This window comes from Larus michahellis, chromosome 1 (assembly GCF_964199755.1).
Source record: "Larus michahellis chromosome 1, bLarMic1.1, whole genome shotgun sequence".
Classification (NCBI taxonomy): domain Eukaryota; kingdom Metazoa; phylum Chordata; class Aves; order Charadriiformes; family Laridae; genus Larus; species Larus michahellis.
In genome coordinates, this window is record NC_133896.1 from 24,884,685 (window position 1) to 24,911,623 (window position 26,939).

At 39.9% G+C, this 26,939-nt stretch overlaps 1 protein-coding gene across 1 annotated transcript in view; it reads left to right on the forward strand.

Annotated features, from left to right (window-relative positions):
* ATP6AP1 (ATPase H+ transporting accessory protein 1) overlaps positions 1-26,939 on the forward strand; it is a 57,927-nt gene that overhangs the window by 16,730 nt on the left and 14,258 nt on the right. The window contains exons 5-6 of the mRNA XM_074596245.1: positions 172-215; positions 5,530-5,615. Of these exons, the coding sequence (XP_074452346.1) occupies positions 172-215; positions 5,530-5,615 (130 nt within the window). The remainder of the gene's footprint in view (positions 1-171; positions 216-5,529; positions 5,616-26,939) is intronic.

The following is a 26,939-nucleotide window of genomic DNA, read 5'->3' on the forward strand; positions in this document are numbered from 1 at the left end:
GTACTATTAATGTCTTTGTAGAAGAAAAGGGACATAAGGAGGAGATGAGAGAATGATGGAGGGACTGACACAGTAATCATTTTAACTAGTCAGTATATTTGTACATTTCTCGTTCACGTTGTTCTTGCCTAGAAAAGATTTTTAATTATTTTTCTCCCACTCTTTTTCTAGTGGTTTAAATGAGATTTCCACCCTGGAAGCAATTGCTGAAAATGGTAAGCAGTATGACCAAGATATAACTAACATTTCATCATTTAAGTCTGTGTTTTCACTTGACCAGATTGTATTCTCTAGTTCCTGGGTTTTGCTGTAATGCTACTATTTAAAGGTTTTCTTTCCCCCCATCTACAGTACTTATAAGCAGTCAATTATCATAGTGTTGAAGTACTGAGTGTCTAATTCAAAATCTACTGAAATGGATACAGCTCCGCGACCTGAAATGTAATGACAGTTCACCCCTGCTTCAGGCATGGGCCTTTGCTCGTGCTCTGAGATCCTCCCAGCTCAGAGTACGAACCCTGCAGCTCCGTGCAGCTCGGGCTGCCTCCTTGGATCTCTCCTTGCACACCAGCAGCTGGAGGTGTCAGGCCCGTCCAGCAGTTTGAAGGTCTTGATCTCAACAGAGGATATCTGAGTGAATAAATAGGAAGTGGTTTTCTAATCTTTGCAAAACAGTATTGATGCCCTTCACAGCCTTTGATTTTAGAGTCTTTAATTGGTTTTACAGGTATTAGAGACTACTTCTTAAAGTTGAATCTCTCCATATAACACTGTAATAAAACTTTTCTTGACTAGCATCTGTCTGAAAAAGAGGTGCCGTGCACCAAAGAGGCACTGAGAGGCATCTGTTTCTTGCAGGGCTTTTGCTTACTACTCTAAATTAGAGATCGACTTATAAAGTCTGCAGATCACTGTAGTAGTAGTTCCAGGGACACCCAGTGTAGTGTAGTGTAATGTCATGTAGTCTACTGTAGTCTAGTCTAGTGTAAGGGGCTGATAATTAAACAGTGTCCCTAATGCCTATGACTATTTCTGCCCAGAGCTGTGGGTGTAAAATCAGAAGCAGATTTGAAAATCAGGGGAAAATACATCAGTGGTGTGTCCTTTCTCTTTGTTTTTGCACTACTCCAAAGTGAGTGTGATTTTTGTACTCCAATAAGCAGCTGGATTTCCATCTCTGAACTGCAGAAGAGCTATTTAATTCTTTTTTCTTGTCCCCAGAGCATACTAGATAGGAAAAGCCTTGGCTAAACATTAGCTTTATGGGACATTTCTTTCATCAGCTGCACAAAGTCAAGAATAAGCTTCCCAAACCCTGCTTCAGGCCACTTTGTTTTGGAACAGCAAAGTTAACAGGGGACCCGCGGATGATGGAGGAACAGGCTATACCAACTTTCCTGTTTGTGTCAAGTAGCTGTTATCAGGAAAAAGGTGTGGGATCAGGGAAGACGTGCCACTTTGTATGGCCAAGTGCAAAATCTGCACTTAGCACTCTGTGTCTCGGCTGTGCTCCGGACAAGTGGGAGCGTGGGCTGGATTCTCCCTTTCTAGTTTATTTGCCAAAGCAGCCACTCAATGCATTGCTGAATAAAAATTTGAAATAACGTCATCAGGAAGTTTTAATTCAAGTGAAAGTTACTGAGCCACATTTCTTTAAAATTATCTCACCGGAGGCCTGTGCAGCAGATGGGAGAGAGTCTGAAGAGAGTCATTACAAAAGTAGGAGATAAGTGTCCCAAACACATCTTCCAAGTCCTGCAATCTGAGCTCCAGCAGGTCTAGGTACTGTTTGCAGCACAACCACAATCATTTACCAAATACTGCTGTCAGGAGACCCTTCAAATTCAGAACTGCTTGCAAGGTCGTGAGTTATTGGTGTTACGGAGGGACTGCAGCTAGATCCTACCTGGGTAAGCAACAAAAAATGCTACTTGTCACATACCTGCCACGTGACAAGAGAATTGTTAACCCATAAACGTTGCTTGTAAATTTTGTTTCGCAGTATCAACTGTTAACCCACAGAAAATCACTGCAGACCTGTAGTAGGTTGCCTAGAAGTTCACAAAGCCTCTTAGGTTTGTCACAACAATTTCTTTCCTTTCCACTGTAGAGGGTTTTAAAATTTGATATAATAAAATGTCAGAGAAATCTCTCCTGCTGTTTTACTCACTGCAGACAGGAAGCTCTGTAAGACAGAACAAATGGGCTCAGATTCTGCCCAAGGGAAATGTGCTGTTCTGAAATATCGAGAAGCTGGAGTAAGCAGAAGTTTTTAGCGTGTTATTAAAATGAGGCACTTTACGAAATCCAAAATAGAATTCAGAATCCAAATCTGCTCAAGTTTCACGGGATTCATACTTACTGTTTTCTTTAGGCTTCTTCTCAGTATGTTTTCTTTCTTTCTTTTGCATGAGGTTCAGTTTGATGTTATTACTCAGTTTTTGCCAGTTTTCCTAAATATTTCCTAAACATGCCCCATCCCTGGAAGTGTTCAAGGCCAGGCTGGATGAGGCTTTGAGCAACCTGGTTTGGTGGGAGGTGTCCCTGCCCATGGCAGGGGGGTTGGAACTGGATGATCTTTAAGGTCCCTTCCAACCCGAACCATTCTGTGATTCTGTGATTCTATGCTCAGGAGAAGGCTGCATTCTGTCATGTCAGTCTCACCTGCTGGATCCAGCATATCTCAAAATCAAAGGCAAAGATGCCTGTGACTCCATCTGCATAAGATGAGGACCTTTAGTTGCTATTGCATTTCCCTGGCTTCAGCTGGGATAGAGTTAATTTTCTTCCTGGTAATTGTGTTTTGGATTTAGTATGAGAATAATGTTGGTGACACATACTGTTTTTAGTTTTTGCTAAGTAATGCTTATATTAAGTCAAGAATTTTTCAGCTTCCCATAGTAGCAGAGAGGGAGCATAGACAGGACAAGGTGGCCAAAAGAATATTCTATACCATAGACATCATGCTCAGTATATAAATGGGGGTTGACTGAGGGGCAGGAATCTGCAATCACTGCTTGGGACGGACTGGGCAACTGACCATTGGGTGGTGAGAGCGACTTGTGTTGTATTACTTTATTTTGCATAGTCTTTTACCATTATTATTAATTTTTTTTTTTTTTTCCTCTTCTGTTACAGTTCTATTAAACTGTCCTTATCTCAACACACAATGTTTCCTTTTTTTTCCGATTCTCCTCCCCTGTCCCACTGGGGTGGGGAGTGACCAAATGGCTGTGTGGTCCTGGTTGCCAGTCAGGGTTAAACCATGACACACGTGTATTCCTTTTTCCACTCTGATTCTCAGCGTGTTCCTCTTTCTGCTCTTTCTCTTCTTTCCCATTTCCCCCCCATCTCATCTTGTTTTGTTCTGTTATTTCTCTTTTGTTCATAGTTTATACTCTTGCTCCCTTTTCACTTTTCCCCTTCCAGAACATTTCTTCTCAGTTCATTTCTTCCATCCCTTCCATCTGTGTGAAACATCATGCAAAGAAATTAAAGTAGATTAGAAATTAATAATAGCACTAATCCTGCACTCCCTGTTGAAATTCAAGGGATGTATCTTCAATGAGTTAGAAAGGCTTAACCCTTTCACCAGGGCATAGATGCAGGCAGTTATGCTAACTGGAAGGTGTTATCCTAGACAAACTGTTTTACATTCATACAGCTATGTAGTGTTTCCTTGATCCATGCTATCTAAAATAAAAAAATGCCACAACCTTCACTAGAACATCTCTAAAATCACTCTAACATCAATATCACCATATGGAGATGCCTCTTGTTCCATTAAGGAAAGAGCCTGGGGTGACTAACGTTCCCATGTAGGCATGTAATTTAGGTGCTTTAAAATATGGTGGGCAATCTGGCCCTTTTACTTGGAGAATTTGCAAGCACTTCATAAGCAAGGTAGAGTTTTGATCACAGACAAAGGTCTGTGTCAACTCTATTGTCATAAAGATATTCACAGCAGCTTCTCTGAATGAAGGAATTGCCTCTAGAATCTTCCCAAAGGCAAGAGTTATAGATGTTACTGGTAACTATAGTTACATGTAGCTCCTTACTGAAACGAAATGCAAATAACATGTTATTTCAGAAAGCAATCGGTTGCTTTAATGAAAGAAAAAACAAAGGCGATCTATGCAATTTTCTGTGTATTATTTTTTCTTCCGCAAACTTTAGCTGAGGCTGCTGAGTATTTGCAGTGAGATGCACTCTGTGCATATAAAATACAAAATCTGCGTTATGTAGCGCCTATGGACCTCCATGCCCAATATAATTACACTAGTGGTATATGAGCAGTTGTTTTTCTGAGTAAGTCTGTTTCTTATAGTGGATCTTTTTACAAATAATTTTCTAGAAGGAAAATTTACACAGCTATGATTCTTGACTGATATGAGGAAATCAGTTTGGTTAAAACCCTGCAGAAAAAGCAATGCTTGCATTTTTACAAAAGCTAAACGTTTTACTCAGCTAGGAGACCATAATTACTGTAAGTAGAAGATGTTAAAAAGGATGATAATAATATAAGCTCCATTTCCAGTACATGAAAATGAAATACAATTTCTGTAAAGTATAACCTTGAAATCTGAGAAACCTGTATGTCCAGGCTATAAAATATCTGTTCACCAGAGTGGTAAATGGATGAGAAGCGGGAAGGTACTGAAACAGTAAATGTGAGTCTGCTTGCTTATTTCTCTATCGGTCCCAATAACAGCACTAATAATAATTCTTGATTCATAGCTATTATGCTCCTTGTCATAAGCAGATGTTAATATTTCTGCGTACAGCTTGAAAACATTTATCAGTTGTAAGTATTTGTCACATATTTGTAACAGTATTTGTGGTTTCAGAACTAAAGGAGGATCTTCTGTAGAGCCGTCTGTGGACCTCTTCCTTATTCAACTTTTCCTTCCTTTTTCAGAAATATTCCACCGTATTTCTCCTTTGGCCTCCATTGCAGTCAACAGCAAAATTTTCCATATCCTGTTGAGGGTGTAGAATCAGGCTTTAAGTCCCAAGGAATCTTTCTGCCAATATGATGCGTATCATGCGCCAAACTAAGCACTACGTTTTGAGTATTGTTTTTCAGTTATTGGTTCTCTGTACTTTGTAATTCACAGAATAATACCACTTAAGCTTCATTATTTATTTATTAACTGGTCACTTGACTAACAGTATATGCATCCTGCTTTCATCACTTAGGTGATTTTTTCTGCTCTTTCTTTTAATTACCCAAAGTTCAGCCTTTCAGGTTTCTACGGTCTTTACTTTTCAGTCTCAAAATCACCCCCTTCTCTGAACGGTTGCAATTTATTTCCTTTGTATTGTCTCATTGAAATCGTGCATTTTTCAAGACACTGAACATGTCTTATCCCATTTGTACCTATTGACATATAAATTCTATGAGCACCTAAATTTCTCAAATAAACTAAATAATCTTAAACATTTAGCTCATTACTTCTCCAACTACTGTAGGATTTTAGCTTTCTCAGCTTACAGAGTTTGTTAAATTATACATGCTTCTATTTATAGACAAAATAATTGGAAGACTGACCATGGATCTGCAGGAACGAGGGATTCATTTTTCAGTAATTTATACTGCAGTGAGACCTTCAAGGGTGAGTAATCTTCAGTGCCTAGAACTGTCAGATTTTTGGCATCTAACAACTTAATGTTTACAGAGGAATGCTGTAGATGATTTTCAAGATTACACAAGCAAGCAATCTGTATTATATGAGGTTTTGTCCAGAACTGAATGCATGAATTTTCGTGTAGGATAGCTATATCACATAACTATTGAAATTTTACTGTTCTTGGAGGCCATAAATCTGCCATTGTCTTTAGAACTTATTATTATTTTTAAGGACTGTAATTTTAGATTTTTTGTCCATTTAACTCTAATGGTTTTATAATAAGTTCTACGCGGAAGCTTATTGAGCTTCCTAGTGTGGCTGGTCAGTAAAGACAGAATGTTGTTAATTAACTGAAGGCTACTAATATATCAATTTTTAAATTAACGGGTTTCATTCCTTTTAGTGAATACTTGGTATTTACAACAGGAAGGTAGTTTTCACCCTTGCTGATAGCCAGAACATCATTTATAGATCACTTCATATTATATCAGCAGCATGTAACTATGCAGAATAGTTATTTATGGAGTTGTCTCTTTTGTATGACATACAGGTTGTAATCAAGAAATATTCAAATTTTAATTTTAATGCGATTAAATGGAAGACAGTCATGCATTGAGGAAATCAGAATACAGTTCTCACTAAGAGGAGAGGCATATGAGGGATGGGCTGTATGCTGAAAATCAGCAGCTTTGAAAGGAACATACGTATCTGTTCCAGTGGTAGCACATCTGAGCTCCTAATATGATGCTTAGTTTAATTTGAAATTTAATTCAAACTCAAGACAATGTCATTTGAGAATACAGAAGACATAATTTCCTCAGTTTAGGAGACAGGAAAGCCATTGGTGGGATTATCTAGATCTAGCATGAGCACCGCTGACAGGGTCTTGAGAAGCTGGAGCGTTTTCAGGAGGGAACACTATGAAAAATTCATAACTGTTCTTAACACAAGAACAAAACCTAGAAAACCTGTTTTAAATGGGTATGGAGTGAAGTCCCTTTAGCTGATCCAAAAGAAGAGTATGAGGCAACTTGACTGTACTTCATAAGTGTTCTTTAAAGCAAAAGTGGATGAGCCCCCCAAAGGTTTTCTGTGTTTGATCAGAAATAATCTGGGATTTTTCAGGGAGTAGGGTCTTGAACTATCCAACAAGATGATCACAATAGTACCTTCAGACTCTAGGAAAAAGGCTAGTTCTACTGAGAAAAACAAGAACTTTCTTCAGCAATCCAACCTGTGAAATTCATTTCCAGAGACTGGGTTTTGAAGACCGGACTTAGAATACAAAGACAAAGCAGCACAAGGAAGGAAGCTCACATTGATATTCTCTGTGCTCTATGTTTTTGTGGTAAAGGACAGGACATGAGTCCAGGACTTTTGGTCTGCCTTTTTTGTAAATTTTCTTAACAAAGATCCAAAATAAAAATGCAAATTATTTAGTTATTGTAGCTCTTTACTGGTTGAAACTAAAGGTACACGGGCATTCTTAGCTGAAAATTGCACTTAGAACAATTGGAATGAAAAATACTTTTAATTAATGAAAGAATTGGTGTCAAGAGAAAGAATTTTATGAGCAATTTTTAAAGTTTGTTGAATTTTAAAGCTATTCATATTTCAACTGGCTTTCTAAATTAAAGTGACTTAGTTTGAGCAACTGGAGCACTTTTAAATAATTAAAACAATGTATTTTAAGACATTCTGCATTTAAAAAAAAAATAAGCAATTTAAACTTTTCTTAATTCTGTAAATTCAATACCATATAAAACCATTTGAAGTGTATTTCCCCCCCCCCCCCCATAACTTTCAGCTATTTCAGTGCATTCAAGATTATCAGCTTCTGTAAAGAGCTAGAAAAGGCAAAAGAGAAAGTACCTTTGAGGGTTCATGGGTCTGTACATTTGCGTGTAACCTCTTCTTAGTATGTATTGCATATCCTTAGCTCTTCTTGAACTGCAGAGGGTGTGAACTCTTTCGTAACCTTAAGCTAAAGGACTAGCCCCTTTGCTTAAGCTATACGGATTGTATTCCGTGATCTAGAACTCACAGGGTCATTCCCCAGTGATAACCGAGATCACTATATATGAGAAGTTAAAAGCTTTGATCATATGAGAAAAGAGTTTACATTACTTAGCACATTTGAAAATCAATAGCCATCATTCAATATGAAAGATTTACATTTACTGAGTTGGCTTTTTCTCATTGATGAAGGAAATGAGCTTTAAGCATGACACTTTAAAAAAAAAAAAAAAAGTACAGCTGATCAGGTAAATTAGTTTTATGCAATGAAGCTCCCAAAAACTGGGGCTATGAGATACTTGTGTCCCAATAGCTCTACATCCTTGGTGTTGGGCAGTTAATGGCTTCATAGCATCATCATGTTACATTTGCTCGTTCTTCTGTTCCCTCAAGCAGAGAAAAATAAATGTAAGAAAGGCACATATCGGAAAAGATTCCAAACTGCTATTGGCTTCACAGAAAGTGAATTAATGAGACAGGAAGCAAAACTGCCCTATGACTGAGTCTCTTTTCTGATTTGGTGAAAAAGAGCTCTTTAGTTTAGTCAGTGCAACCACAGTTCCCATTGGGCTACCATAGTTATCAGTTAATCACCCCAATGCATGATGGAGATTTATTCAGGCTGGTTCTTGTTCTGTTCCAGTTTCAGCATTTGAAGCTGGAAGAAAAAATTAAGACCCTGAAAAAGAACCTGTTTGGTGACCTATATGAAGTGGTTTCACGAAGTAGTTGATGATTCCTCTAGAGAATGTCGCATCATGTCACAAAGGAGCTGCCTTCCTCCAAGGCAAACGCCACATCTTGTGACTCTTGCTCTAAAATGCTTTGCCTTTAAGGCCTTGAGTTATGCAGGCATTGAAAGAATGATTTGTATCATCTAATTCTGGGCAAGGAAAGTGTAAATGTACACATATGAGGTCATCAGCCAGGATTCTTTTTACAATCAAAGACTTTTTAGGGTATGATCCTTCTGACCTGATTTGTAGGGGACTGCTGCAGGATGAGGTGAAACTCACCCTTCATAATCTCCTTTGTCTCTGACAACCATAAAGGCAGTTCTCATGCTTAGGTCAGTTCTTGACATACACATTTACTCAGACAATTCTCATTCAACATTTCTCATCTTCTTTTCCGTTAAAACCCAGAAACTTATCCCAAGAATTGAGGATAATCCTGCCCCAAGACCTTTCTTCCCTTTGAAACTAATTCAATAGCTTATTTTTCTTCAGGAGAATCACACCCCTCTGCAATCCTTGTTCCACTCTTGCATCAGGAGCTCTCGTGAATGTATGAATTTCTGTGTTCTTGGGGACTATCATCAAAGTCATCCCTCTGCTTGTGCTTGCTGCTAGTTAGTTTTTTTGACTTGTGGTTCTAATGCAATATTTTACCTGTGGTGTTGTAATTGGAGAGGTGAAAGACTGCAACGCCTGAAAGATAGATATGCTTCAAATCACACGTCTCATCGTGTTTCCCATCCTTCAGATCCTTGTGGTGCCCACGTCACATTTTTACAAGTTTGCTTCTGAAAGTTCTGCAAGAGAGTTTTATAGTTGTTCTCTCTTCCCAGTTAGATTGAATGCCGAGGAATCACATATTGCAAAAAGGAGATTTGTGGCTACTTCCCAGCAGATATTCATTTTGCTGACTCCGCTTTTTACACATGCATCGTGAAGTGCTGTTTAAACCTTCTCTACTGCCTCCACATTTTCAGAGAGCTTCACCTACCGTGGGCTTTTGACTGCTTCGTTCTACAAGCAGTCTGCTCTAGTTGGTGTTTTAGTGTGTTGAGTCTTTGATCCTACTCAGAGCCAAGATATGAGTTACAGGAACTTTACTCAGCCTAAGTAACGTGAACATCTGCAACACAAGTAGTTGCATTTGAGTCTTAAAAAGTGTTTTTTGAAGGTATCCTCAGGTGCTATTCATGTGCATCCCAGCTGAAGAGCACGAAAAGTTTTCATCTTCTTTGACAGGTGTTTGTGGTTGCATTTTATTCGTTTCTGCTTTCTACCTAATGCAATTTTTAAAATTGTAAATTTGTAAAATTGCATTACAATTTGCAGTGCTGCATCTTCCCCTTACATCCAACTCCTCTCTTTTCTGTTGACTATTCAGTTCCCTGCTTTGAGCAGACTAAACTTTGTAACAGCGACCCCACTGACTTCACAGCATCTGATTAATGGAATGCTTTTCAACATTTAATATACTCAAACATTATATAATGGGAGTTTTCCCATGAACAAAAAGTTAGAAAAATGCTTATTAATGCCATTTCCAGGAGTTGGGCTTATAGGATTAATGTCCTTATGCATCCTTGAATATAGGAATTGCTTTATTAATTTACTTTTGTATTTTTCACATTCGAAGGAGCAATCATAGTTTCACATAGCATAATAAAGCATCAGTGCCTCCAACCTAAAAGAAGAAACTGCAGCAATTCCTGGACATCCTTAGTCCTCTCCTCTCTCCACTTAAAGAATTCATTATAATAAAAAATAAACTTTAACTTGTAGATGAAGTATATGCACTTAATTATTTCCCAGCTAACTCAGTTGTTTTTTGGTTTTTTTTTTTTTTTTTTTTACTTAATAGAGGTAGAGCCTTTTTAAATAATTACAAAAGAACTGCTTAAGTCTGGTTGAAGCCAGTTAGTTGTCACTCTAGAAGAAAAAAAGTGAACAAACACTTAGGCAAATTAGCTTGGAAAATGAATGCTAAGAATGTGAGAAATGCTCGTTAGCAATTCTGTATGATTCATTCCATGTGTTAGTGGGGAATTCAGGGAAATAACTGAAAACTGGTGTTTTACGTTTAACTCTAGACTTTGTACTAGGGCTTTAAGATTCAGTTACTTTAAACATTTTTGCAGCTTTAGCTTTCATTTTATATTCACATTTTTAGATTTTTATATATATGCTTATTGACTTCACTGGGAAATGAGGGCAGCACAAAACTAAACTATTATTTTTATCTGATCAGAACATATTTTTTTTTTATTTCCAGTTGTTAACTAACCTTTTAAGGCATAGATGAAGCCTGTACAGGTGTTCCATATGCACCAAATTAGAAAATTGCATTTATTCAGCATTTAAAACTAAGGACCAGGAAAGCTGGTGTGGGATGGTGGAGAAGGTCATAGGGGAGGATGAATTCTGTCTTAGGGAAAAAACAGAAACTGGCAAAATGCAGGCATAAAAATTGCAATGAATAGTCTTAAAAATACAGTCATATATTGTCAGAGGCCACGAACATAGTAATTCAGAATAAAATTAAGATATAAGACTAAAATAGGATAGAATAAATGGAATGTGTAATTGTAAACGAGTACATTGGTATGGCATGTTGGTAGGCATGCTCAAAACCTTCTGGAAGAAAAATGCCAAGGTGAAAAATTTATTAGAATGATAGAATAGATCTGTGAAGGACTGCTGTGGTATCTTAAAGGAATTTTGGATTCAAGGAGACAAAGATAAGTATTCTGGGAATTCTAGAGTCCTATTATAAGAACAGTCTTCGAAGACTGAGGGCCAACATAGTATCCGAGCGATATGAGCTTCACCTGAAGATTGAAGTGACCCGCGTATCTGTGAATTGGTGAATTGCCTGGTAAGCTCCACTAATTATGTTAACCGGAAATGTTTGTAGATGGAGTGCAAACTGTTTGAACACAACATATTAAAAGCTCAAATTTTATGTCAAAAAGCATTTTTGAAAGACTGCTTCTTTCCTCTCACCCTCCTCCCCACATGGAAACATCCCAAACTGTGTCATAACTAAACAGCAGAGTGAAAGAGGGAAGCTATGAAAGGTAATAAAGCCATGCTTCAAAAATCAAAGTCCTGTATGCAGACAGAAAATTAAAAAGAATATAAATTCTTGCAATTTTAGTGCAAATTCATATGGCAGACTTAAAAAGATTCAGAGTAATAATGTGCAAACGACATAAAAACTATTAATAAAAACACATTAGGCAGGAATTCTTCCAGAGAGCATTGGATCTAATAAAAAAGAGGAACTGTGAAAAACGAGAGACAGCACAAAGCCAAATGAGTTTGTGTGTTGATCATCTCTGTGGTGGAACACCGAGAAGGTCTCGCTTCAAAGATTTTTTCAGTAATGATTGAGCCTCAAAAACTTTTGTGGGTTACTGTAGTAGAAGAGATTTCTGAATACATCAATAAAATGAATAGTATCACATCACCAAGGTCAGAAAAATTTTCACCTAAGTTTTAACTGGAATAAGACAAGATACTGCCAAACTATCAATTGCCATGATTTCTAATGTACAACTTAAATTATAATTTATATTTTATATATATATGTAAAAATTATAAATTCGTTCAACCTTAATCCCAGAGGAGAAGGAAATGTCAAGCGTGACATGGGGTTTGAAAAGAGGCTCCATGTCTCTGGAGGAATGCAACCAGGAAACTTACCTTCTGGGCTGAAGAAATTGCTTGAAACTAAAGTAGTAAATATGTGGATATATGAAGAAAATATAATATGGAGTAGGTATTCTCTGAGAGGCATAAAATGTGTTAGTAAAAGTGATCCTGTTGCTGCACTAAAAATGATAAAGAAGTGAAATTATTTTGGTGCAGAAATAAAGAATTTAAAGGTAGGAAGCAAAGGATAAAACTAAAGAACTGATGTTTACAGTGGGGAGTAATTTACCAGTGGGATTCTGTGGGGACTGATGTTGATGCCTGTGTTGTTCGACAGAGTCGTTGTTAGTATGGGAAGGGGTGGAAATCCGAAGGTGCCAAAGTTTGCTGATGCACTGACAAGGAGAAACCCCTCAGAGCACTGTGTTACTGGGTGGTAAAATGACAGATGAAACCCAGTGTGAGGGAAGGTAACACACATAAGGAAAACCTTCAATATGCGTATTACACTGTGGTGAGTGGCTGCTGTTCCTCAGAAGAGGGATTACAGTGCGAGAGTGTGGGTAGATCCCTTGGGACATCCCAGCAGTCCGCAGTGAGATGAAGAGCAAGCAGAGTGTTACCAATCCTTTGGAAAGGAAGGGGGCGAAGCAGCAAGGACCAATTAGTTCACTAAACCTTTGGTGAGTGCAAGTCTGCCAGAGGAATAGCGTGGGTGATTCTGGCCACCCCATCTTTAAAGGGATACAGTAGAGCTACAAGATTAAAATATTTTAGCTGGGAAAAGTGGTAATTCAAGAAGGAAATATTGAATAAGCCCACCAATGACATGGATGGGCTAAACAGGAAATAATTACTCACTTTCTCTGGCCAATATTCACGATTATCACTGCTCATAGAACATAATGCAGGAATTCAGGAGCACCAAAGAAACAAAAGAAACTATTTTGGGGTGACAAAAGTACATAGATTTCAGTGATTTTGTGAACTAATGGAAGAAAGATAGGAAGAATGGATGGATGGATGGATGGAAGGAAGGAAGGAAGATCCTATTACATGTGTTCATTTGAATGTAACCTCCAGCTCTGAAGGTTTCTAACCCAATGTTTATAGAAATCAAGGAGGGTACCCTGGGACAAGTATTGTTTGTGTTTACCCTTTTCTTATTTTTAGCTGCCAGTTACTATCAGTAGCACTGGCAGTCAGCTAGGTGGACCTTTGGTCTGACACAGTTCAGCCGGTCTCGTGTCTTGTCAGTGGGAGGCTGGGATATTGACATAGCATTTCTCTGGGACAGGAATGTGAAAGGTAATACGTAACTTATTTAACTAAAGGCCATGAGCCAGAAAAGGCAGCCTACAAACTATACAAAGCTCCACTAAAGGAAGCTCACGGACTTTCCCGCTTGTGCTCATCGTTGTAGAATTGCCACTTTCGAAAATGAAAATAATTGCTGCATCAAAAAAATGCCTGCTGCATGTAAATCATTGTTCTGATGGCAACCAGGAAATCCATAACAAGAAATGATGGTATCATCTGGAAATCTGGTAGGCAGCACCCCGAGCTTGGTGCAGTTTCCCCTACTTCCGGTGCAGTGAAACGGGTTCGATTCTCAAATTCCTTGTGATTGAGGATCTGCAAGTTGCCTCTGGGAACTCTGAATCCTTTCCCCATTCATTGCTACTGGTGAGCACAGACTTGTGTCTTCAGCACCTTCTCCAGACACCAAAGCCCATGGGCATGACCTTTTTCAGAGGCAGAAATACATTCCCATTTTTGAGAAACAAAGGGTCAGAAATGGAAGATGATCCCATCTGCCCGTAGGATCACAGTGTATGGTGGAGTCTCCATCTCTGGAGACATTCAAAACCCGCCTGGACGCGTTCCTGTGCAACCTGCTCTGGGTGACCCTGCGATGGCAGGGGGGTTGGACTAGATGATCTCCAGAGGTCCCTTCCAACCCCTACCATTCTGTGATTCTGTGTGATTCTGTGTCTCCTCCCAACATGTTCCTAGGGCTGAAGAGCCAGGAGCTCAGAGCTGTGTGGCTAGGGTCACTCCTGCATGTGGTCAGAGCAGCCTTGCCCCAGACATCTACCTGAAGTGCTCCCTGTCTTCCTTCCCTTTGTAGGAAATTAAATGAATGGGGCTGGTAAAAGAACCAGCTGGTGCAACCACTGGGGTACCCCGTGCACTGGCAAAAGCATTTGTATCCTGCACCATTTGATTTCTATTGCAGCCTCTGGTGCCTGTGCTAAAGGAATAGCTGTTAGAGGAACAAATACACACTTTGCCAACACACAAAAAAAAATCGCCAATAATTGTTAAAATGCAGACCCCTGATCCTGGGAAGTGTGTGTGATCTGATGGCAGAATAACAAACCCCTAAGTTTTAGTCCATCCAATCTGTAACACAGTTAAGACTAGTTAGAAGAAACCTGGATTATTTAGTTTTAGTTGGAGCTGGCATATCATATCCTATCTTTCTTTTCACTTTAGAAAAGAATTCATTCAGTTCACATAGTGCCACAGAATGTTTCAATTTTAGAAATTCAACATTTTGTGGTAGGAAGACATCTTGTTGCCCAGTTCTAGATCTGCTATGTTTATGCATGTAGTGGTTGTGTTTTTCTCTGCTTTCTAACTCTTGCCCTGCCTGCGATCCCCTGAAGTATTAGACTCTTTTGAAAGCCATCAGCTAATGATTTTCTGTCATTTGAAACAGAACAGAGAGGCCATCATTATTCATACATAGCCATTGTGCCTATGCAGCCATTAAGCTCCTAAGTACGACATACATGCCTCTAAAAATAGGATAGAGGATGATAATTTTTTTGTGCAATTTTCAAGCATATTTATGACTTCAACAGAGAAATATATCCTTGCTTTAGTGATGGATAGTTCTGTTGAAATGTTCTCTCTAAAAGTTACTTTCATTAAATCCTACGGGCTTTTCCATAAAAATATGTGAACCTGGAATTGGATGCAAGCTTCTATTCACAAAGTTTGCACGTTAGAGTTTTAGCAGACAAAGCTAAGAACTAGGCCAGGGTGTTAATATAATGTTGACAGACTGTTACGGCAGTGTTTGTGTATTGAAATACAGATCTTATTTCTTTCTGAGAACCTTATTACCCCATCCCTTGTAGCTGACAACTTGAAATCGAATCAGATTTCAGTCACCTAATATATGGTATCTTTCTTTTTAGAAAGTTGTCTAATTAGAATATTAACTGATTACAGAAACTCATGGTGCTAATATCTTTTGGGGAAATAGCCCTGTACGGTCAGACCCCTGTGCAGTTACCTGTGTTACCACTAGCCCAACTACAGCAGACCCAGAGGCCACGGTGGGAGGGCTCTGGGACTTCCCAGTGGAGCCCTGGACTGTTGGCGGGGGATGCTGTAAGAGAAGAGGCAAATTTGCCCAGCATGAAGTTGGCCAGTCTTTGTTTCTTCTGGGATCCAACCTAGTATCGTAGCACTGTATTGATCCATGTGGGCTTATCAGCTCACTCCAACCTCGCATGGGAATCTCTGTTATTGTTGTATGACATATGTCCTTAGTGTCACTCGTAAAAAAAAAAAAAAAAAGGCAAGAAACTCATCCTTTTCCTGCCAAAATGCCACAGGCCTCTTATTTAATTTGTTAATGGAAGCATTGCTGTAAAAGCCATACACAAAGTGGTGCCTGACATCAAATTTTATATTACATGGCATATTTTGTTCTTGTTCTGTCCTTTTCATTTTACTAAAACTTCAGTGTTTACAATTTTATTGAAACATTGCAGCTGTTCTTCTCTGATGGGATTTCTGGTTTAGCTCAAATGATTGTGTGACTTCACAGACAGATATTTAATGAAGCATAAAAAGTATCATTCTACATTTTAGTGCACGACAGTATGAAAGTTAAACCCCGAGTATTCTAACAGCTAGATGGGCTTTCAGTCAAATCACTTCCAAAATCCTGGAGCAGAATAAGGAGGGTTTCTTGCCTTATGTTAAGCAGAACTATTGCAGGGTGAATGTTGGATCCCACTTTGCCTCCTCACTGTCGAAAACCCCTTCCTCCTCCGCTATACCCTTATGACCCTAACAATATTCTTTGCTACTGCTCCGCAGTTTTTCTCAGTATCTGAACTGCCAGCAGGAGCAACTGATTGTGGTTGAACCAAATCCCCAGCCAGCCTTGCCATTACCTGGCAGTGAAGCTTGGCTATGGTGTAGGAACAGCAGCAGGCATCAAGCTGCTAAAGCAATCCCACAGGAGTGATGGAAGGAAGTTGGTCTTTGTTTTCTAATACCCCTAACGCTATAAAGTTCAGTTTTCCGAAGTTTAATATCGAAGCATCATGACTACCAGCCAGCGAGGTGGCTGTTACACGTACCTGCTGGCAAAGGTTGCATGCCTTGGTCTCATTTTGTTTCAGCTGATGGGCTAGAGACTGGAAGGAGATGAAGGAAATTATGAAATTGAGATTGATGACATTGACTGAGATGTGGTAACTGGAAGGGTTAACTAGGCTCTGGTGGAAATAGGTCTAATTTGAGACAAACTTGGAAGAGGAAAAAGGGTTTATTAAGAGAAAAGAAAGCACGGTAATCTCCTTCAAAAAAGCATGGATGTTATTTCTAAGATTAGCTTTGTCTAGACTTTCTGATGTGGGTTTCATTTATACATATATACCTTCTAGCTTACATGCACTACTGTCAGAAAAAAATAAGTGGATACTGACAGCAAGAAAGCAGAGTAGAAGGTAAGCAGCTTTTTATTGATTTTCTGTGAAAAAAAAATGCTTATTTTAACTTCCCTGTCAAAGGGATCCAGTTTGCTAGAATTATTGGCCTTCCATTTTGATTCAGCAAAACTAGGAAGACAGAGCCAAACTCCCCTCACAAGTTCCTGCCATGCAAGTTCTGGCTTTCTCTGTTGTCTCCAAAAGAGTTGTCACACACTGATGGAGATGCCGAAAGCAAAGAATGGTGTTGTCACATTGAGCACAGTATTTTTACAGAAAGAATATGACCATCTGAGAAACATACTGGTATTTAGACTGTAATTTATTACAGACAGACCTGAGGAATTGTAACAATGGCATGTAACTTTTTAAAGATAAAATTTAATTTCCCTGAATTCTCAATAAAAATTCAAAATGTAACATGTAATGCTATCATCCTGTCCACACCTCTTTCTTCAAGTTAGGATAAAAAGGGAGACGGGCTCCCTGATTTTGCAGATTAGTCCTCCACAGTGCTGCAAGATCAAAATATTCAGTGGAGGGAGGGAGACTTTTATGGATCTTCGGATTTTTAATTTCCCCGTGACTAGCCTACATCTGGGACAAACAGTGCTGGCAGCTCTCCCGGCACTGTGAGGAACACATTTTGGGCTCTGTCTGCATTTTTCAACTAGGTAACCCACCAGACCCATGTCTAACCTCAGTCCAACCCTCACTACGTAGCCATTCCCTCTTATTGCAGCAGGGGCTCCTCATCCTTTTTCGCACCTCCCATGGCAACTTGGATTCCACATATGGACAGAAGAAGGCAGGGAAAACAACCAGTTGGAGTGGGTATTCCCCTTAGCAGTCTAAAAATGATGTAAAATCTGTGGCTTCTTTTATCTTTATGGCAGAATTGCCTGAAAGAGGTCCCAAAATCTAGTGTTAAACCTGGGGAGATTGGCGTCAGTGGATACTCCTTCAATGATACATCTGGTAGATTCCTTTCAGGATTAATTCTGGTTTACAGTGCAAGCTGTTAATACATTTATTTTTTTTCTTTCGTGTATTAGATTGAAAAATCTGGTTAGCTAAAAGGATGTAAATGCATTTTAACAGTCTGTTAGATTGTTTGCATTGGAATAATTGTATTTAGGTTATTTGTCCTAAGTGAAATTCAAGGTGGAGAATTAAGTGTAGCATCTCCTTCCACTGCTACTCCAGTTTATACATATTTTCTTTTACTTTCTAAAAATTAGATCTTTTTATAGGCCAATTCCCGCTCTTTCTGAAGTTAGCTGAAAAAGTTTGGTATAAAGAATCTGTTAAAAGTCGGAGCAAGAAAATAACAGGAAGTATCACCATTTTCTTCAGAAAACTGAGACCGCTGTGGCGATTATGGAAGCGCTTGTATGTCCCATACACGCAAAAATTCCTAGCCGCATTTTAAGACCTTTCAAGCAGAATGATTATCACAAGTGCGGTGTCACAGCGCCTTCCTCTGCTCTGGGTTCTGTCCCTTGCACGGTCCCTGCTGACTCCCTCCTCTCTGCACCGCACTCAGTCGCACAGAGCTCTCACATTGTCTGGAGATGACAGTCGAGAGTTCTCATACAGCCCGGTGCTGCAAAAGGACAGGCCTGTGAAGAAACACATCTAGTCATAAACATAAGAGCTGACACTGCAGTTTGTGTTTACACAGGCCACTGAAATGAGCACTGTAATAAATATTGCAGTTTTATTGCCCCTTCTAACAGAAGATCTTCAAGTGCTCGGTCATGACTTGGGTGCTTCCCACAAGTCATAACAGTACTATCAATTATAAAAGAGAACATTATCTCTTACAGTGAGATCATTATCTCTTACAGTGAGACGTGTATTTTGACTTTAACATTCGTGTCCCAGCCTTGCTTTTGTGAAAAACCCCAGGAGAAGCAGAACCCCAGGTAGGACCTGAATGTCACAGTCCCTGAGCCATTTGACTTGCTGGTAGAAGTACGCATGGTTGGACAGGGGAGCCATCAGACGATGATGTGAGCCCGTAAGCTCGGTCATGTATCCCGCAGGGCACTAAAATGACAGTAATCATTGTTAATAAATGATTGCTATTGCTATAATGTACCTCATTTCTGTGCATTCTTTTTCCCCTGCTTTATCAGAATATTAATAAAGAAGGGAAAAAGAGGCGAAGGATTCCTCTGGGCAAAACGCCATGCCACTGACACTTATTCTGATGTCTTGGTTAGGCTCAGAGTTGCTTCACAAACATGTGAAATAGCATAGAATTCACTTCAGTGTGATAGCAAGCAGTAGCCTAATGATTCCCTACCAGCTGCTGAACTGGAAGTGAAAAGGAGAAAGTACAGCATTAAGAAGGAGACCATTTTCTGGAAGTTTAATTTCAATTTTTTGTGAGGAGTCCATTCCAGTTTCAGCTATCCAAACTTAATCCTGCTTTGAAAACATTTTTCTTTGTGTGTGCTTTTAAGTGTGACCACTTTAAGTTCCTTCTCTCGATCCTCTTGTAAATGCCCTCAGATCTGCATTCTCCGTCTGGATCTGCCTGTAGATCCATGCAGTCAGCAGGGAAAAGAACGGGATTTCTGAGAGATTCTCTGCTTCTGAGTATATTTCTACTCTTTCTGTATCTCTGTATGTCTGAATGCACATACGTATGTGGGCAATACAGGTATCCAAGTCCATACTTATGCCAAGTATTGTCATAGTTCAATTATGTATGGATTTTGATTTAGATTATCTTTACTTTAAAGCGAGTTTCTCTCTTTGCTTATAACTTACAACAAATCTTCTATTTTGTGTTTCACTGAAGAGAAGCACATGGCATACCTGCTTGCTTTTTCCGCACAGTCTGCTGATTCTTCTCAGTTTAAAGTTTCTACCTAGAAAAAAATTCATTAACGTTGACAGGAAATATGACTGAGTAGAAAATGTAAGGGCTTGGCTCTCGCAGTTGAAGGGGCTTACTGCAGCTTATGCATGTATACAAAAATTGATTTTTCTAAATGAGGTTTCTAAATTTTCCTGAATCTACACAATGCACACTTTTACCTGCTTTGTTTCCCTTGAAAGCTGTGTTGTAGCTTTACCTCATGCTGTTTGCACTGAAGAGAATTAATGTGGAAGGAAAGAACTTCAGAAATGGTAGTCTGGTTCTGATAACACCCGCAAGTGCAATTACTTGGGATTTGTGCAGTCTTTAGATATGTATGGTTTACTGTATTATATGCAAATTGTAAAATTTCAGGTGATTTAATATGAACAGAATTTTCAAATTTGAAAAACTACCTTGAAGTAGTGATAACCTACCACCTTGAATGAGATAGGTAAATGGGCAAGAAAGGTGTATTCAAATGAGCTTCTGGTAATTCCTGATAAGCTAAACATCTCCACTAGGAACGTTTGGTGGATTCTGAGTATAACTAGGTCACCCTACAAACATTCCTGGTGGAAAATGCAGTTTAAACATCCTCTGGGTTCACTTGCAGCAGAGCAGAAATTTTGCTTCTGTCAGTTTTCATGATAAAGAATGAAAGTCAAAATTAGTTGCAGGGGGGGAAGATCCTTTGCAGCAGAGCACAAAAGACTGTAGTTGCCGCATCAAAGCCTGCATTTGAATTTGAACTTACTCGAGATTTTGTGCTGTTCCAAACCAGTGAGTTTTTTCAGTACTGTGCTGTCGTGGTTTAACTCCATCCAGCAGCTAAGCACCACGCAGCCACTCACTCACTCCCTGCGGTGGGATGGCGGAGAGAATTGGAAAAGTGAAAGTGAGAAAACTCGTGGGTTGAGATAAAGACAGTTTAATAGGTAAAGCAAAAGCCACACACGCAAACAAAGCAAAACAAGGATTTCATTCACTGCTTCCCATCAGCAGGCAGGTGTTCAGCCATCTCCAGGAAAGGAGGGCTCCATCACGTGTCCAGTAAGACAGGAATGGTGGGTTCAAGTCCCATCTGGAATGCAAAACAAATGCCATAACCCTGAACATCCACCCCTTCCTTCTGTTTTCCCCAGCTTTATATGCCGACCGTGACGTCACACGACATGGAACATCCCTTTGGCCAGATGAGGTCAGCTGTCCCAGCTCCCAACTTTTTGTGCACTCCCAGCCTACTCGCTGGTGGGACAGTTTGAGAAGCAGAAAAGGCCTTGACTCTATGTAAGCACTGCTCAGCAATAATGAAAACACCTCTGTATTATCAACACTGTTTTCAGCAAAATCCAAAACATAGCCACATAGTAGCTACTGTGAAGAAAATTAACTCTGTCCCAGACAAAACCAGCACATATCCCTAATTTCATATGTTTGTAGGTGATGGACAGACAGTATCTCATGGTTCATATTTTGTACTGATAACTTAATTCAAACAATAGAACTCGGAAAAAGTAGTAGGTAAAATATGTGTTCTTCACTTAGTAGGCAGGAAAATACATGCTAACATGACTGGGCTTCTGTATCTTTTGAAAACTGGGAATCTAAGCTTTGACCATTGTGATGAAGAAGCCTTCCTTATTTTGCATCCTACTAAGGTCATGCTGAGGTCTAGATCTGTAGATGATTTAGGATAGAATCACACAGAATCATAGAATAATTGATGTTGGAAGTGACCTCTGGAGGTCATCTAATCCGACCTTCCTGCTCAAGGAGGGCCACTTAGAGCCAGTTGCCCAGTACCAAGTCCAGCTGGATTTTGGACATGTACAAGGATGGAGACTCCGCAACTTCTTTGGGCAACCTGTGCCAGTGCTCAGTCACCTCACAGTAAAAAAAGTGTTTCTTCAGATGGAATCTCCTGTGTTTCAGTTTGTGTCCATTGCCTCTGGTCCTGTCACTGGGCACCACTGAAAAGAGTCTGGCTCCATCTTCTTTGCAATCTCCCTTCTGGTAATTACACACATTCTTGAGATCCCCCTCTTGAGCCTTCTCTTTTCCAGGCTAAGCAGTCCCAGCTCTCTCAGCTTTTCCACATAGGAGAGATGCTCCAGACCCTTCCTTATCCTTGTGGCCCTTCGTTGGACTCTCTCCAGTATGTCCGTGTCTCTCTTGTACTGAGGAGCCCACCACTGGGCCCAGCACTCCAGGTGTGGCCTCACCAGTGCTGAGTAGAGGGGAAGGATCACCCAGCTTTGACCTACTGGCAATACTTTGTCTAATGCAGCTCAGGATACCATTAGCCCCTTTGTCACATTGCTGGCTCATGTTCAGTTTAGTGTGCACCAGGATCTCCAGGTCCTTTTCTTCAAAGCTGCTTTCCAGCAGTTGGCCCCCAGTGTGTACTGGTGCCTGGGGTTGTTCCTGCTCAGGTGCAAGACTTTGCACTTCCCCTTGTTGAACCTCATGAGGTCCCTGTCAGCCCATTTCTTCAGCCTGTGGAGGTCCCTCTGGATGGCAGCACAACCCTCTGGTGTATCAGAGGATGAATCCAAGAGGAATAAATACAGAGGGAGAGAGCTTAAAGTTTATATGGAATGCAAGATTCACCAAATCTAGGGCCAAAATTGAAATTATATTTTAAGGTAGCCTAGAGGGGAAGCAAAATTCAAACCCCACAAAATGTTAGAAATGATAAAAATATAAACAGTTCAAGCTCTCAAAAATAGAGATAATTGGTAACTCTTTGCTTAATGTTCTAGGTTTTAACAGCTCAAAGCACTGTTTTGCTGTAGTCTTGCACTGACAGATGAATGAAATAAGTGTAATCAAATACATTCTTTCTGCTTGCTACATGTGTGATTTTATAAGCTTTACACTGCAAAGAACATCTTTGTGGTTATACCAAATTCTAGTGCTTGCTTTTCGAATTTTTGGCCTTTATCAGTGAGATACAAACAGCCATTGCCTGCATCACAGATTGTGGTACAGTATCTTTCAGCAAAACAGACGTATTAGCAGGGGGGGTGGTGCTGTCCATAGCAAGGCCATGATGCTACACCAGTTAGAAAACATGGAGGAAAACGGACCTGTTTGTGTGGGAAGGAAACTGAAATGGTTATTTCAGATAAAGGATTTGAAATGTGCTGCCGCTTGTCTGGGATGTGAATGCTGAGTGGCTTCTGATGTGCCGCAGCCAAACCCCAGCAAGCAGCATGATCTGCCGTTCTGGTGGGGGTAGCCCCCGCTGCACTCAGCACACAGCAGCCTCCTGGTGTCATTTTTGAAGCGCTATCTTGCAAAAAAAAAAGATTGTAAAGCGAATTAAGAAAATGCAAGCGTACAACTTGGTATCCTGTCAAAAGAATTACTGATGGTACAGTATGGTAGATGCAGTTCAAGCTACCCAAACCAAAACCTGGTTGAGACAGCAGGTATTTATCTTTGGGGTGCCATGGTAGCAGCTGCAGTGCCTGCTGTCCCTTCATTGGATGTTACACCTCAAGCCATCGTAAGCGACCCAAAAGGATTCTTTGGCTTCCCATTTCAAAATGCATTTTGAACTTCTGTCTATACCTGCATGCCATAAATATTTTCAGTCTCTTTTCTGCATTTGTGAAGTTTGATCCTATTAAGAAGTATCTGGAAGCTAAGGTTTCTATGTAGTTTTGTGATTCCAACAACTGGTTTGATCATGTTATGACTAAATCTGGAAAAATTACCAATTGCCATCTATGTAGGGTATATACAGGGAATGCACTGTAATGTGCACAGTACAGCATGAAGGCAGGGACTAGGCTAAGAGACAACCTAAAAAGAGAAAGGGAGTGGACCCCTCTTCCTCCTGGTCTCCCTCCTTGAAAGTACAGAAAGACCTTCCCTTGCCCGAGCTGTTGCAATAAGAGCAACAGCTCCGCAGAGAGGACGTGGTCATAGACCCGTACTGTTAGAAAGGAAAAGGAGCCACAAGCACCACCAGAACAGTTTTTTTCTTATTCTTGATGTGCACACCTAAACATAGCACTAAAAAAGTCAAGAAGTACAAGACTGAAAAAGAAGGCAGAACCATCTGTTGAACTGATATCCAAAATTCCCACGTTGAAACTAGTGTGAAATGTAGCCTGTTTCTGTGGTTCATTACCATTCATCATTTCAGCCAATGAAAATTTTATTTTCCCAGTATTTTGTATTTTTCTGATATGTGTTTGCTACCATTCGATTTATATTTGTTTGTAATTTCAAACATATAAATGGGCCCCGAATCTTTTTTCTTGTCTCTAGCCATTCTATTTTGGAACAGCCAACAAAAGCCCAGAGACAACAACAAAACAAATGAATGATTTTGGACGTAAGGTCTGTTTGCTTTGAAAAAGATCGGTATGTTGGTGCATCAAAATGTTGCCAGATCAGCTGTCTTTCTCCTTTCCAAGAGAGATGATTCTGAATTAGGAGGCTTGTGGAACAGACCAAAGGGAAGAATTTTGTCCAGGCTACTTCTATTACAGGTTCAGTTAGTAATTACAGAGTTCAATTCTGGTCTAGGACAATGTAAGTGGCACCCTTTCTTTTCTGTATCTCATTTAATCAGGTCTTGTGATTGTTCATTGTGTATCTGAGATCAAAAATGTCATTGATAAATCCAGAGGAATAAGGCAGTGACTCACACATCCCACGGTTCAGATTAGGTAAGGGCGAAGGGGGCATTAATTAACAGAATAAAATATGGTTTAGTGATTGACAAACATGCCACCATAGTTTGTTCCTAAGTAATCTAATTTGATTTACAAGAATTCAGTGTAAATATAATCCTTTTCTCAAGGAAGTGTCTTGTCATTTATAGTTTAGCATGAAATATAGGGCATGGGGAGAAAGATTTTAATTCAGTAAGCTCATGTTTGTGCAGCAACAAAAGAAAAAGAAAATGTGCCAGAAACGAAGAGGCGGGGATGTACGGGGGGAGCTCTCTGCGTCCCACTGCAGGTCAGCTGGAAGGAGCGACTGCTGTTTTCAGGTCCCCGGTGGGTCCCAGGCTGGGGTGTCCTCTTTCCATCCTTGAGACTAAATTTTCTTGAATCTCTGTGTTACTCACAGGTAACTCAGAGAAATGCATCTCCAGGCTGAAAGGATGAATATAGAATCATAGAATGTGTTGGGTTGGAAGGGACCTTTAAAGATCATCTAGTCCAACTCCCCTGCAGTAAGCAGGGACATCTTCAACTAGATCAGGTTGCTCAGAGCCTTGTCAAGCCTGGCCTTGAATGTCTCCAGGGATGGGGCCTCCACCACCTCTCTGGGCAACCTGTTCCAGTGCCTCACCACCCTCATTGTAAAGAGCTTCTTCCTAATGTCTGATCTAAACCTACCCTGCTCTAGTTTAAAGCCATTGCCCCTCGTCCTATCGCTACATACCCTTGCAAACAGTCCCTCTCCAGCTTTCTTATAGACCTGGTGCCTGGTGCAGCCATCCTGCTGCCTATAGCTGCCTATAGCATGACTGCCTGTATTTTCAGCCACAAATATTGTCACTGAAATCGGGAATGAACTTCTTAACACCAATGTAGTCTTAAGAAGTAGGAATTCTTTTATTCAGCGCCGGGGACATGGGGGATCTCTCCACCTAACACGTCCACTGAATGCAAGATTCACAGAGACTTATATCCATACAGAATACGCATGGTCATTACATTTCCCAGCACTCACTGCCATATTCATTACATTTCCAGAACTCATTTCCATATTCTTTACATTTCCAGAACTCGTTTCCATATTCTCATCACCTTGGCACATGCGCGTTAAGTCTGTTAGAGTCTTCATGGTAGGTTTTGGGTGGTTTGTAGTGGTGTACAGTGGCTGGTTTGAGCTGATAATAGAGGGATCTCTTTGTGTGGATAAGGGAAGATAAATGCAGAAGCTGTTGCAACTCCCCCATTTATTTTGCAAGCTTCTTATCGGTTCCTCCAGCCTCTTCGAGGATGTGGTATTCTTCTCTGTTTGTTCTTCACAAGGAGTTCCATTTACCAATTTACCAGACTCTCAGTCCCTCATTGTAACAGTATGACCAAAACAAAGCCCACTTTTATAAATGTTTTTGGCAAGCTGTGTTGCCTCCCTTCTTCAGCATGGGTAAACTTTTTCAAACAAGTTTAATCACGGGAAACTAGTCGATTTCTTAGTCCCTGACACCCCTTCTTCACAGGCAAATGCTCTTTCGGTTCATATGCTTTTTCAGAGACAAAAGGGAATCTTTATGTGAGAGCCTCTCTGCAAAGTACTGGCAGCAGAGCAAGAGAAATAAAGCTGTAGTCTCATGATTATCTTCTAATAGCTTTCTTTTTATTTTAAGATACTTAAACCTAATCCCCCAAGTTAGCCCAATCACAGTCTCCAATGTAGCATTGTTTTCAGCTATTAGCAGGTGGTTTTTAAAGCCCTCTTTAGACTATACGCGGGGCCCACATAGTGAAGTCAATTGTTAGACAGGATATAATTTAGACTTCAGCTCTTCCTCTCAGTTTGAAATAAAATGATTACATTTCAGGAGAGCCTAAGGGAAGATTAAAAGTTTTATATCGAAAGTTGAATATTTTCTTTTGTTGTACACTCTTCTTTTAAAGAAAATGGTATTCATTTAAAATAATTCATGTTCTGATGTATTTGAAAAGGCACTACTCTGAATTAAAAAGAAATTCATAAAGTATGCATGTATGGGAGAGGAAGATCGCAATCTTCATTCGGGCGTTTAGTCAAAGTTGTTTAACTCAGCCCATTCTGCTTTGTTAGTAGAATGAGGTAGCTGCAAAGACCCGTAAATAACAGATGGCCCATAGCGTTTAGAGAGCAGCGGTTAAGGTGACAAAATCTTCTGGGGCTCCTCTCCACAGGCAGGTTATAAAGCGATATTATAGCCTTTGTTCCAGACTGGAAAATGGTCCTTGCTTGTCTTTAAACCTGTTAAAAGTGGTTCCAGGCAATAGCTCCACATAATTATAGTTCTGGTAACCCCTGTGATGCCTCTCATGTCTTGTATCCAAAAGTTATCCAAGGGCAGAGGCCGCTTGTAGAATACAAAGTTGTAAAATTGACATGGATCTTAAAAATAGATGGACTAGCCGAGATGTGAACAGAGTAAGAAGTGAAGAGTAAGATATGAACAACAGGATTAAGTTCTTGTCTGATAAGATCAGCTAGCTTTTAACATTGATATCAGCTGTTTTACCAAGGGTGCCCTGGGCGCATTTGTAAAAAGGCGTTACCTATTAAAGGGAATTCCTGGAAACCTCCTAAAAGAAAA